The sequence below is a fragment of the Nanorana parkeri genome, unplaced genomic scaffold, assembly GCF_000935625.1.
Source record: "Nanorana parkeri isolate BGI_ZX_2015 unplaced genomic scaffold, ASM93562v1 scaffold37, whole genome shotgun sequence".
In the NCBI taxonomy this organism is placed as follows: Eukaryota; Metazoa; Chordata; class Amphibia; order Anura; family Dicroglossidae; genus Nanorana; species Nanorana parkeri.
Window position 1 is genome coordinate 33,148 of NW_017306305.1, and position 14,416 is coordinate 47,563.

A 14,416-nucleotide genomic window follows, 5' to 3' on the forward strand; every position below is an offset into this window, starting at 1 on the left:
GGCCGGCCATTGGCCGGCCGACAGCCTGCTTCTGACAGCTGGGCGGAGCCAGCCGTGATCTTACGGCTGGCTCCGGCCACTTTCAGAGAGATCAGCGTCCCTGGTTGCTAACCAGGGACACTGATCTCTAAACAGCTAACTCTCCCTGGCGCCCCGGGAGCCTCCTGCTCCCGGCCGCCAAGGAGAGAAACAATGCCGTGTCTTTTTTTTTTTATTCTGACACGAGCGATGTCAGAATAGAAAAAAAAATTCTCCCATTAAAAAGCATTGGGACATTACTATTGGCTATTTCAATTTGCAATAGCCAATAGTAAACTAGCATTGTACCCGCCCTCTGCAGTTCCCCATCAGGTCCATCAGCAGAGGGCGGGTACAATGCTAGTTTACCATAAGCACAAGAAGCATCATCACGCAGATAAAGCGCCTAAAAGGTGCGATTTCAGGGAAGACTCCCCGTTGCCGGGGCCTTCGGAGATGCAGGCATCTGCAGAATGCTGGTCATGTGGGGAGAAAGCTCTGCCCAACAAACGTCTCTGCCGAGCATGCCTTAAAGAGGCAGCTAAGGATAAGAAATCGGAAGCCCGAGAGGTGCAACACTTTATTGAGCATGCGGTTTCTCAAGGCTTGAGGACTTCGGGCCATTGGGGAAGGCCTTCAAGTAGTTCGGAGGAGGAGGGGGAGCTACCTTCGGCTCAGAACCCTTATAGCCCGGTATCAGAGTATTCTTTTGGGGATCAAGACGAGGTGTCTTTCTGCTTTGATTTTTCCCGGGTGGCAGCGTTTGTAAACGCAGTAAAGGAGGCACTTGGCTGGCAGGAGGAGGCGGGTCCAGCTCCGCCGAAGATTAGGAAATATTTCCCGGAACTAAAACGGGAACTTCCTTGTTTTCCTCTGATATTTGAGATTAAAGAGCTCATAGAGGAAGAGTGGTCCAGGCCGGATAAGAAGCTAAATACGCACAATAGAATGGCTAAATTATATCCTTTGAGGGCTCAAGATGCTTCCCCTTGGGAGAGTCCTCCGAGAGTGGATGCAGCGCTACAAAGGTGGGCACGTCATATCACGCTGCCATTGGACGATTCAGTCTCCTTTCGGGATCCAATGGATCGCAGGTTGGAGGCCGATTTAAATCACATATTCGCAGTGGCGGGGGCAGCTTGTAGGTCGGCTGTAGCCTTAACATCTGTATCTAGAGCGATGCGTTCATGGCTAGCCCAGGTTGAGAAGGTGTGGGAAGATAATGATCTATCGGAGGCAACGACAGCTCTGGATAACCTCAGATTGGCGGCTGATTTTGTTGCAGAGGCAGCAGTGGATCAGGTACGGCTCGATGCTAGACTGATGGCGCATTCCGTTACTTCTAGAAGAGCCCTATGGCTGCGTCAATGGTCGGCGGACTCGGCATCGAAGCAGAGCTTGTGTGCTCTTCCTTTTGCTGGTGGGCTGCTGTTCGGTAAAACCCTAGAGGAGGCCATAAAACGTGTTTCTGGCGATAAATCGGGGGTCATACCCCAGGATCGGAGAAAGCAGATGCAGCCCTTTCGGCCAGGCACTGGGCAGTTTTCCAGGGACCGCTTCAGGGAGGCAAAGTCCTATCGACCAGGCAGAGAGTTTTTTCGGGCACCATGGAAATCGGCCCAGCCTTCCTTTGTTAAAACGAAGTCCAGACCCGCCGGTACTCAGAAGCCGTCAGAGCAAGCCGTCAGACAAGCAGTTCTGAAGGTGTGCCCGTCCAGCCGGGTCCAGTCGGTGCCAGATTGGCACTGTTTGGGGCGGTTTGGGCGGACAATGTTGCCGACGCCTGGATTCTGGATATAATCCATCGCGGGTATCAAATCGAATTCACCCAAAGGCCTCCAGTGGCACATTTTGTGAAGACGCAGGTTCCTTCCTCCAGAGAAAAGTTTTGATACTTGCTCGATTATATCAGAGAATTGCAGACGTCTCGAGCAATCATTCCAGTTCCAGCAGAAGTAAGGGGATTAGGAGTGTATTCTCCGATTTTTCTGGTCAAGAAAGCTTCCGGAAAATTCAGGCCCGTTTTGGATCTCAAGTTCCTCAATTCATTCGTAAGGGCACTTCCCTTCAGGATGGAATCATTGGAGACTATCATATCTCTGGTCACCAAGGAGCACTGGCTGGTATCCATAGACCTGGCCGATGCTTATCTGCATGTGCCGATCTTTCTGGGGCATCAGCGGTTTCTCCGTTTTGCGGTGCACGACCGGCATTATCAATTTCGATGCCTTCCATTCGGCCTCTGCACAGCTCCAAGGACCTTCTCAAAACTGCTGTCGGCCCAGGTGGCCATATTACGCACTTGGGGAATTCAAGTGTACCACTACCTGGACGATCTTTTAGTCTTAGCCAATTCCAGGTCTCAAGCGGTTCTTCATCCGGATCAAGTTCTGAGGTCTCTGAGGTCTTTCGGATGGCTGGTGAACGAGCAGAAGAGCTCTTTGAGGCTGTCCAGGCGATTGGAGTATCTGGGGGTTGTATTCGATACAGACCAGGCCAAGGTCTTCCTGCCCCTCAAGAAGGTAAGGACGGTCCAGGGCAGGGCTTCAGAAATGATGCGGACACCATGTCCTTCGGCACGACAATGCATGAGCTTTCTGGGTCTCCTCTCTTCCACAATTCCGGTGGACTAGGGCCATGCGGTCATGGTTAGCCCAGGTGGAGAAGACATGGGAAGATAATGAGCTGTCGGAGGCAACGGCAGCCCTGGATAACCTCAGGTTGGCGGCTGATTTCGTTGCAGAGGCAGCAGTGGATCAGGTCCGGCTGGATGCTAGACTGATGGCGCATTCCGTGACTTCTAGAAGAGCCCTATGGCTGCGTCAATGGTCGGCGGACTCAGCGTCGAAGCAGAGCTTGTGTGCTCTTCCTTTTGCTGGTGGACTGCTGTTTGGGAAAACCTTAGAGGAGGCCATAAAACGTGTTTCTGGCGATAAATCGGGGCTCATACCCCAGGATCGAAGAAAGCAGAGACAGCCCTTTCGGCCAGGCACTGGGCGGTTTTCTAGGGACCGCTTCAGGGAGGCAAAGTCTTATCGACCAGGCAGAGAGTTTTTCCGGGCACCATGGAAATCAGCCCAGCCTTCTTTTGTTAAAGCAAAGTCCAGACCCGCCGGTAATCAGAAACCGTCAGACAAACAGTTCTGAAGGTGTGCCCGTCCAGCCGGGTCCAGTCGGTGCCAGGTTGGCACTGTTTGGGGCGGTTTGGGCGGACAATGTAGCCGACGCCTGACCCAAAGGCCTCCAGTGGCACATTTTGTGAAGACGCAGGTTCCTTCCTCCAGAGAAAAGTTTTGATACTTGCTCGATTATATCAGAGAATTGCAGACGTCTCGAGCAATCATTCCAGTTCCAGCAGAAGTAAGGGGATTAGGAGTGTATTCTCCGACAAAGGCCTCCAGTGGCACATTTTGTGAAGACGCAGGTTCCTTCCTCCAGAGAAAAGTTTTGATACTTGCTCGATTATATCAGAGAATTGCAGACGTCTCGAGCAATCATTCCAGTTCCAGCGGGAGAAAGGGGATTAGGAGTGTATTCTCCGATTTTTCTGGTCAAGAAAGCTTCCGGAAAATTCAGGCCCGTTTTGGATCTCAAGTTCCTCAATTCATTCGTAAGGGCACTTCCCTTCAGGATGGAATCATTGGAGACTATCATATCTCTGGTCACCAAGGAGCACTGGCTGGTATCCATAGACCTGGCCGATGCTTATCTGCATGTGCCGATCTTTCTGGGGCATCAGCGGTTTCTCCGTTTTGCGGTGCACGACCGGCATTATCAATTTCGATGCCTTCCATTCGGCCTCTGCACAGCTCCAAGGACCTTCTCAAAACTGCTGTCGGCCCAGGTGGCCATATTACGCACTTGGGGAATTCAAGTGTACCACTACCTGGACGATCTATTGGTCTTAGCCAATTCCAGGTCTCAAGCGATTCTTCATCGGGATCAGGTTCTGAGGTCTTTGAGGTCTTTCGGATGGCTGGTGAACGAGCAGAAGAGCTCTTTGAGGCCGTCCAGGCGATTGGAGTATCTGGGGGTTGTATTCGACACAGACCAGGCCAAGGTCTTCCTGCCCCTCAAGAAAGTGAGGACGGTCCAGGGCAGGGCTTCAGAAATGATGCGGACACCATGTCCTTCGGCACGACAATGCATGAGCTTTCTGGGTCTCCTCTCTTCCACAATTCCGGTTGTGCCTTGGGCACGATGGCGCAGGCGACTGTTCCAATTCAATTTTCTCCAACAGTGGGATCGCTCGTGCCTTATTCAACGGATTCATCTTCCGGAATTCGTTTGCCAATCGCTGGAGTGGTGGACGGCGGAACCGAATCTGACTCTGGGCAAGTCAGTGGAGACGATCCAGTACATACCCGTAACCACCGATGCCAGCGCAAAGGGCTGGGGGGCAGTGTGTAAGGGGCACCGGGTGCAAGCTCGTTGGCTGGGTCAAGTTCCGGAGAGTTCAAACGTGTTGGAACTGGAAGCAGTGCGGGAAGCTTTGAAGGCGTTGTGTCCTCTAATCTGAGGGTCGGCAGTAAAAGTCTTCTCAGACAACAAGTCGGCAGTAGCCTACGTCCTGAAGCAAGGGGGGACGAGTAGTCTTCCTCTCCTTCAGATAGCGGTTCAGATATTCAGGTGGGCAGAATTAAATTTGCACGACCTGATGGCATGTTATCTTCCGGGGACAGACAATCTCGAGGCAGACAGCCTGAGTCGAGACTTTGCAGACCACAACGAATGGTCGATAAAGAGTTCTTATCTGATTCAAGTATTTCATCTGTGGGGAGTTCCGGAGATCGATCTGATGGCAACAGCCTCAAATGCGAGAGTCCAAAACCTCTTCTCGTGGTTTTACGACCCGGCAGCTCTGGCGCAGGATGCCCTCAGTCAGCAATGGAATTACGGTCTAGTGTACGTGTTCCCTCCGTTCTGCATGATTCTTAAGATTCTTCTGAAGGTCCACAGGGAGGGGGTGCGGGCAATTGCGATCCTGCCCTACTGGCCGAGGAGGCCGTGGTTTCCACTGTTGTGGGAATTGAAGGTGACAGACCCGATGGAGTTGCCCATGAGGCAGGATCTGTTGGAGCAGGCAGGGTTCAGGCATCCAAATCTGAGACGTTTGTGGCTCATGGCCTGGCTACTGAACAGGGCCGTTTAGAAGGTCTGGACATCTCGGAATCGGTCATCCAGACGCTGTTGCAGGCGAGGAAGCCAGCCACGAATGCGGTGTATTCCCGGGTGTGGGCCAGATTTCAGGCGTTTGCAACGGAGAGGCGATTTTATCCCCTCAACGCTTCGGTAGGCAAGATCTTAGAGTTTCTCCAACGGGGGTTGGACTTACAATTGAGTTACAATACCTTGAGAGTGCATCTGTCGGCTCTGGCATCTCTCACGGGCACTAGGTGGGCTTCACAGGCTCTCATCCTCCAATTCATGAAGGGGGTGGCCAAGATCCGGCCTCCTAAGAAGACACTGTTCCCGAAATGGGATCTTTCGTTAGTCCTGAAGGCGTTGTTGCAGTGTCCGTTTGATCCAGTGCAGCCTTCTTCAATGTGGCATCTAACATTGCGCATCATCTTTCTGCTAGCAATTGCTTCTGCCAGAAGAGTATCAGAACTTCATGCTCTGTCAATCAGGGAACCATTCCTATTGGTTCTCCCAAACAGAATCCTGTTGAGGCCTATGCCATCCTTTCTGCCTAAGGTGGCATCCAGTTTCCACAACAACTGGGAAATAGAGTTGTTATCATTCGATTCGTCACAGCTTCCTGAGGAGGAGTTGGAGTACAGTAAATTGGACTTGGTTCGCAGTCTCTCCTTATACCTAGAGAGGACGGCGGAATTCCGCAAAGTGGATAACTTGTTTGTTTTGCCCACGGGCAAAACAAACTCCTAGAGTTTTGTCGAGATGGATTATAAAGGCGATATCCTTGGCATACACAAAAGCGGGTCTTTCCCCTCCAAACGCTATGAAGGCTCATTCCACGAGAGGTATGGCGGCCTCATGGGCCAGTTATGCGAGAGTGCCAGTCGATGCCATTTGCAAGGCAGCCAGTTGGAGCACTCCGAACACTTTTCTCCGGCATTATAAGATCGATGTTCGTTTTGGCACGGAGGATTCCTTAGGTGTATCTATTCTTTCAGCGGCCTTCTCTAAAGGGAGTGTCGTTTAGTCACATTAAATACTTTTTGCAGATTCGTTTGTCTGGTTGAGTTTTTTCCCTCCCTAGGGCATTGCTTTCACATCCCACAGTAGGCTGACATGAGGAGGGCCAGGAATACGGAAAATTGTTATCATACTTACCGTAATTTTCCTTTCCTGGCTCCTCCTCATGTCAGCCTGACGGTCCCCCCCATTTTTTATGGCCATCGCGAGTACATGTTATGGAACATAGGAGGGTATGGGAGGCCTCCTTTTATTCTCTATTAGGGAGGTCCTAAGGGGGGTCATGAGGGCGGGGATGACCCACAGTAGGCTGACATGAGGAGGAGCCAGGAAAGGAAAATGACGGTAAGTATGATAACAATTTTCCGTAATATATATACATAAAAGCACACTGCATATTTCTTGACTCCATTTGTAGGATCAGTTGCAACCAAAAGAGTTCTGAGCAAAGCCAATGTGCATTGTGCCTTTGCCAATAGCAAAATATGTGTTTATGAATGTCAATAACTGAATGATAATAATTGTTAGCATTTTATGTTGGCAGATTTACATACTCTTGAACTTGAGATTTCTCATGCAAGTTTAATTTCACTTTTTTTCAGGTCTTACAGGAATCTCCAGAGCTTATAGAGATTTTTACTGATGACTGCCATGGACTTATGCAATTGTATGGAAAATCATCACTCACAGATGACAAAACAGGTTTGCAATCAAAAACTAAAAAACAAACTCAAAACCAGAAAGCATGCAGTCTAATAACCACTATTATACACATACTAGATCCTTAACAACACAAACTGCTTGTTTTTTTAACAGTATGAAATGTTTGATCAGATTTGATAAATGTTCACAGTAAGCCTTATTTGCAAACATCTTCTAATCAAAGCTGTATACAGATCAAAGAACAGCTGCTTTAAAATGCTACAAAAAAATGGAAATCATAAATGATGACATAAAGCACTGATTTTTTCAAAGAATTTCTAAAAGCTCCACTGGGGAGGTGTATCAGTTCATACACAAACACCCCTACTTTGATCTGCTGTTCCATCCTTCAGAATCTATTTGTGTATCCGCTGCAAGCACAACATCTAACTAAATGCATCTTTCATTAGTGATTCCGATAGCCCCTCTAGTTCCACTAGTTGTGCTGCTTGTACTTTCCCTTCAAAACATTCTAAAATGGTTTCAGTCATAGCATACTTAGAAAACTGTAAACATGGACTATTTTTAAACCTAATTCTTTATATCTCCCTTAACATAAGAATAGCTTCCTTTGTTAACTTTGCACATTTCATTTAGTTGTGTTTATGATATAATACAAAACCAAGTTATTAAAGTTGAACTCCAAGCAAACTGTGATGAAATACAGAGATGATAAACATATTAATTGCAAACATTTTCAATAGTACATAATAATTTATGCTTCTGGTCCATAACGAAGATTTCCCTTTCTGGAAGTGTTGGATCTCTGCTCCAGCTTCCACTCTCTGTTCTACCAACTCCCTTTCCCCATCACCCCCGCAAGTCTCTTGTGTGCGCTCTGTTGTCAACTCCAGTCATATGAGATAACACTAAGCTGGGAGCCGACAGCAGCAGCAAGAGCTGGTCAGGAAATGTGAATGATCAAGAAAGAACATTAGAAAAGCCCTGCTGCCGACTTCCCTGTTTGCAATTACCCCAACCAGCCTAGTGTTATCTCCTGTGCACATGGCTCATTGCGGAACTCACAAAGACAGAGATCCTACATTTCCAGTAAGTATGGGAGATCTGCAAAATGTATAGACATTCCTACATTAAATAAAAGGAACATTTTGAATAATTTTTGTTGCAGACTGCAGACTACTGCAGATTTTAAATTCTAAAATGATCCGTTGCCAGTTGCACACCATTCAGCTTTGTGACTGATGGTAACAGAGATGGAGCTCATAGTGACCGCAACGGGTGATGCCGTGCAGAGCCTCAGGTATTTGAAGATATGTCACCAGCTCTCAGCGATTCAATATGCAATAAAGATAGATTTATTGTAAATTATGTCACATAGTTAAAAATGCCAATGTTTCAGGGCAATGCAGGGTCTCTTTATCAAGGCGACACAGTTTCCTACTAAGAAACCATACGTGACCAGAGGATATAGGCAGAGGAGGAGTCTCCCAATGAACATCTTTCTAGCTTCAGGCAGTTTTGCTATCTCTGCAGCATTCTGGATCATCCTGCTGGTCTTGTCTGCTTCATCCAAATTTTCTGTGACTTTGTGGGATCTGAATCTGGTTCTCACTGCACTACAAAGACCGCAATTTGAACCCAGTAGAGAGATTTTCCCTCTACTCTCATCAAAAGGTGGTATTTTTTGTAGCCATAATCTCTCCGTAAAGCAAATACCTGTATGAGCAGCCTTTTCTTGCAATAAACCTTTCTGGTTTAGCATATGGACTAGGTCGTGTTAAGGCAGAGGATTTCCTTCTTGTATAAGGTGGTTTTGCCTTTCATCTGAACCAGGACATTCTTCTTCCAACCCTCTATCTGGCTTAAGTTCTTCACAAGGAAAAAATTCCTCTATTGTATGGATATGTTTTGCGCTTTTAGCGTGATATCTATCAGCCGCTGCTTCCTTTAAGAAGTCTTATTTGCTTTTTAAATCCTGGATGAATCCCATAAGGGTGCAATGGCTTTCCGTTGCGCCATCTTGGGGTGGCTCAGGCAGACCAACATCCAGGCTTATGGTCTAAATGATCGGGTCCTACCCTTTCCTGTCAAGGGGTAACTCTCCTAGATCAGTGAGTGTTTCTTGGTCTTATGGCACTAAGCCAATTTATCCAGATTTGCAAGGTTGTCGCCTGGTCTTCTGTTCTGTTCTACCTGGCAAATGTTCAGGCCTCATCAGATACCAACATTAGGCCCTTCAGATGCTTCATTGAGCTACCCCAGTTTTCTGTTGCAGTGGATTTATATCCACCCAACAGCGGTTTCACTTTTCCCTCCACAGCTACCACTAATTTACTATGCAGCTATAAGCATAGCATTGAACAGATTGATATCAGCGCCATGCTATGCTTATAATGCCAGTTCTCTGGTGACATCACACACCAAGCGTTATCACCCACCATTAAAGCTTTTTCCGAGCACCAAATCAAAGTTGAATTTTTTGCCTGAGAGCCAATGCAAAGGTAAAGTTATGCCCTGAGCACCAATGCAGCATTGGAGTTTTGCAATGAGTATTAATGCAGAGTGAGTTTTGCAATCAGCACTGATGGAAAGTGTTATCACTGAGCTCTAACCTTTCCCTGCTTTGCTTAAAAGATGCATTTTTTCTATTGCTGTTGGAGATTTTCCTGTCTTGTGAAAACCTTGACACTGAAACAGTTAAGGAAGAAACATCTCTCTAATGATTTCCCGGGTAGCAGCAAAAATTTGACAATGGTATTAATCCTTCTCTATTCAATACAAAACTACAATAAAAAGGTTTTGGCTGGATTTAGCCATTCATATGGGTCTCCTGTGTTTGTTTTATTTAAATGTAGGAGAAATGTATCTGGAAAGTTTAAAAATACTTTATACTTCCCAGATCAATTTCACCTGAGTTTAAATGTACATGTGTTTACACTCATCCGCACATGCTCAGAGTATCTAATCTGCTTCTGGATGCACAGATTTTAATTTTTTTCTAAACTCAGCTAAAATGAATGACTGAATTCAGGTAAATGTACAGTGCACATTATAAAATTTAAACCCATTACATGCATTTAATGATGTTCAGAAAAGTCCTATAAACATGTGTAAATGCAAGCCCATGTGGATGAGGCACACTTGTTTTAAGTAACACCTAAATATCATATTTTTCACAGTTAAATTGCATGCATGCATGTGTGTAGAAGGTGCTTTTAACTCAAAAGACATCGTCTAAAACAATTTAGGGATTTTTTTACACCTAACTTTATCATCTGTGTATGCATAAAAATTTAACATTCAATACTGTAATCTATCTAAAACATGTTTTCAAATTTTGTAGGAACTGCTAGCACCTTTGAGTTTGATAGTGGAATAACCTATGGACAACTTCAGGTGAGAGAAATTATAAAAAGTAATGTTCTGCCATGTAATCCCAAACTATTTATTGTGTATGTAGTTCAGACCTAATCATACAAATTACAAATTATTTCTGCATAAAGAACAATTGAGCTATACAAGTACCAATCAAATTGTTTAATTAACCAATCATTAAAATATTTTGATTGAATGTAGCAAGTATCAATCAGTTTTCACCACTTTTTTTGATCCCTTTTGTCCCATATTGTGGCATTGAGTGGAAGATGAAAATTACAAGATGGTTTAAAAAATTCTGATTGCGAAGGTCACTCAGGAAGTCCTTTATTACAACATCATTTTGATCAATTTTGACTCAGAGAAAGTGCTATTTTTATACTTTCTGGCTGAACAAACCAAAGAAATTCTTTGTGGCAGTCATTGACATTTGATCAACTATTCATCATTAAAAATAATTGTATCAATAAGAGGCACATTTTCCATTGGTTGTGAACAGAATAGTTGTTTTTGACATTCAGTGAATTAAATAATTGGTTTCAATGGTCAGATAAAAAAAATTGATGTATCTACGGCCAGCTGTAGGGTACCAAAGGGGCTTAAACTCAGATTCATATTGAGTGCAGTGATGCCCAAATACATATCCTCTGTTCATCCAAATAACTGGTTGGTCTAACTGAATCTGTCCACTGTTGCTGTGAATGGTAATTTTGAACATTGATCATTTGGTTTGTTTGACAAGAAATTACACAAATACTACTCCCTATAAAGTGAGATCAATCAAAAGTTTCCTAATGCTGGGCACACACCTTTCAACCATCGCAAGACTTTTGTCTTGCGATGGTTGTAAGGTACTTAAAAAAACGTACGATCTGCCTATCTTGGACAGGCAGATCGTACTTGCGATGATCGCAAGCCGTGCCCCCCTGGTGGGCGGGCTTCCGATGACCGCAATGCCGAACGGGCAGTGTGCGCTTGCGCACATCGGCCCGTCCGGCTTTTATCTTACGAACATGCTACAAACCCGCCGAACATCGCACGATGCTCGGCGGGTTTTTGAACATGTTCGTAAATTAAAAGTCGTGCGACCTTACAGTAGTAGAGGTTGCACGGCTTCCACACACCTTACGATAATCGTACGATCGCGGGATTTCCATCGATTATCGTACGATTATCGTAAGGTGTGTGGGCACCCTAAGACAAATGAGAGAAAAAGAATTTCCCAGTTCAATATTTTCATCATAGATTCAGTTCTATTAAATCGGTTGAAAGGGACTAAAAGACAAGCAATATGTGCTAGATTCAACTGAAATATTGAAGCTTTTGTTTTATCAAATGAATGATATATTTACAAACTATACAATGGAACAAGATTTTATAAACCTAACACACATTGATAATTTAATTTCCATCTAGCTGATCTCTTTTACATGTATATCTCTAAAAATACTGAGGGGACTATACACCTCCTGTAATGAGTTTATTATTGGTTATTATCTTGGTAGATCAAGCTGAACGCCATCCTTACTTTTTTCACAAATTTTTAGCTGGCCCTCTCCAGTATTGAATCTGATTACTCTCAATTACCTGCACACTTTCATCTCCACCCTGCCCTACCTTTCTGAAAAGACTGCTGTTTATGCCCCTCATTCAATATACATGTAGCAAAGAAAAATAATACTACACCCAAATCTTTATACTTGTAAGTTGTGTTCTAAACTCCTGCTGCTTTGATATTTTTTTTAGAACATGATTGAAGAAGTCTTAGAAGACAGTGGATACTATAATTTAACTCTGAACAGGTATGTATCATATGGGGAATAAATCAAAGCTTTGCAAGCAATTTTAGATTCCAAAAAAAAGAGATTTCCTTTTTATTGAAATGTTAAAATCATTTTAAAATTCAAGGAGTAGTCACATTCATTGTGGAGTTCCCTTTGACCAAAGCTGTATTTAGACAGAAGGATCCAGGAGAGGGGCAAATGGGAAATGTTGTGGTTTGTTGCTGGCCCTTTCATCCCTACTGGTGTATGAGGACTCAAAGACCTTTTAAAAAGGCTCTAAAGGAGGGTCCAAACATTGATGTTCCTATGCAGAAATGCCCAATAAAAAGACAAATATAGGTGGTTTAGGAGGGTTATTCTAGGCGGTGCAGAGTGTGAGCAATTCTACCTAAACAGTCTAAAATGAAACTCAATCTTTGAAAATAAGAACAGATCAACTACACACATTGCAAGGGTTTTTGCAAACTTTATTAATGAGTATTACCTTCTTCTGTCCTGAATATAATATAAGGAAGGGAGTCAAGTGTGTAAAAAAAACTACATACCCCATCATAAATCAGCGCTATGTGGCTGTGGGAATGGTGTTTAGCACTATCCCTATTCTATGTATTACTCTGCGCAAAAGTGTACTTTAAAGTAACCCTGTGTTCACTTCAAGGCCTCATTCACACGAGAAAAGGCCGGCACGTACAGCTCCGTGCGGCATGCACGGCCGTATAGGGCAGGTTTTGGGAAGGACAGGTGCTGTGTGTGATTAGTACGCAGCCCCTGTCCTTCTCTACGGGAGTATGTGGCCGTACGCCACCCTACGCTCACCCCAAGTGCAGGTCCGTATGGGTGTCCCGGCTCGTACACAGACAGGATCCATCCTGTTGCCGTGCACGCAGCACGGCGCTATACGTGTTTTGAATGAGGCCTTTTCTCGTTTGAATGAGGCCTGAAGCTGCTAAGCTACAGGCAAAGCTGTGCAGTGTACACTCCAGCACTATTTGGCATGCTAAAAATAGTGGTGGGGGCAGAAGACAATGTAACTCTTGCATGCATGGTAGGTGATACATTGTCAGTGGTCGCCCAATGGCTAAAGAGAGCTGAAGAGGATCCTGGACATGTCATCGCTGGAGAACAGCGCAGAAGGATGTAGGTGGGTGCCTTATTCCAGAATTGGTAGCAAGGAATGCAGCGATAACAGGATCCTGGACATGTCATCGCTGGAGAACAGCGCAGAAGGATGTAGGTGGGTGCCTTATTCCAGAATTGGTAGCAAGGAATGCAGCGATAACAGGATCATGGACATGTCATCGCTGGAGAACAGCGCAGAAGGATGCCTTATTCCAGAATTGGTAGCAAGGAATGCAGCGATAACAGGATCTTGGACATGCCATCGCTGGAGAACAGCGCAGAAGGATGTAGGTGGGTGCCTTATTCCAGAATTGTTAGCAAGGAATGCAGTGATAACAGGATCCTGGACATGTCATCGCTGGAGAACAGCGCAGAAGGATGTAGGTGGGTGCCTTATTCCAGAATTGGTAGCAAGGAATGCAGCGATAACAGGATCCAGAACATGTAATCGCTGGAGAACAGCGCAGAAGGATGTAGGAGGGTGCCTTATTTGCAGATTATAGCAAAAGCAAACCCCCCACCAGCGAGTTTACTTCGCCTTTAATCAATCAATCCAGCCACTAAAGATAGCTTACATTAGACAGAGGTCGTTGCAAACTTAGTTCTGTCATTTAAGAGCAGTTTGGCTATTGAGCGAATGTTGGCTTATCCTGTTTACAAAGACACTTAATTATATTTGGATGTTATCATATCTGTCTTTTTCCAGATACTGCACATTCCCAGTGGGAGTCAAGAACATTTGAACAATAAAATAATAATGGCATCCACCTTCAGAAAGAGCCTTGTGACTGCATTTCCCCTCCAAAAGATACAATTGGTATACTAAAGCTGCTTAACCTAGAAGAAGATAATGTGGACCGATAGGAATCCCATTGAAGAATCTTCTGAAGACTTGGATGTGACTGTATTAACTGGACGAGCTGTGCTTGTTTCAAGATGCTTTGCTTAAAGAAATGCTCTATAAATCAAATACTATATCTTTTATATAAAGACTCTATATGCCTCAGTTTCTGTCTGGTAGAACAGTGTATATAAATGCTTTCAACTTTAAATGTATGATACCTGAACAAATGTAATGGACAGAGCAATGGCGCAAATAAAGTTGCATTATTTTGACTGGAACATTGCATATTATTTATTTGTGCATCTTGAGCATTTGGTACATTTGTGATGACAACTTGCAGTAGGTTGAATAAGAACAAAACCGTTTTCAAACCTGGAATAGTGAATTATTCTGTTTTGTGTGAAAACAAAAGGATTATTATATTAAGTTATTTATTATTATTATTATTATTATT

At 44.7% G+C, this 14,416-nt stretch overlaps 1 protein-coding gene across 1 annotated transcript in view; it reads left to right on the plus strand.

The window, feature by feature from the left end:
- Positions 1-14,204, plus strand: part of LOC108798396 (serine/threonine-protein kinase Nek10-like) — a 43,828-nt gene extending 29,624 nt beyond the window's left edge. The window contains exons 8-11 of the mRNA XM_018570149.1: positions 6,780-6,879; positions 10,184-10,236; positions 11,962-12,017; positions 13,825-14,204. Of these exons, the coding sequence (XP_018425651.1) occupies positions 6,780-6,879; positions 10,184-10,236; positions 11,962-12,017; positions 13,825-13,861 (246 nt within the window). The 3' untranslated portion in view covers positions 13,862-14,204. The remainder of the gene's footprint in view (positions 1-6,779; positions 6,880-10,183; positions 10,237-11,961; positions 12,018-13,824) is intronic.
- The last annotated feature ends 212 nt before the right edge of the window (positions 14,205-14,416 follow it).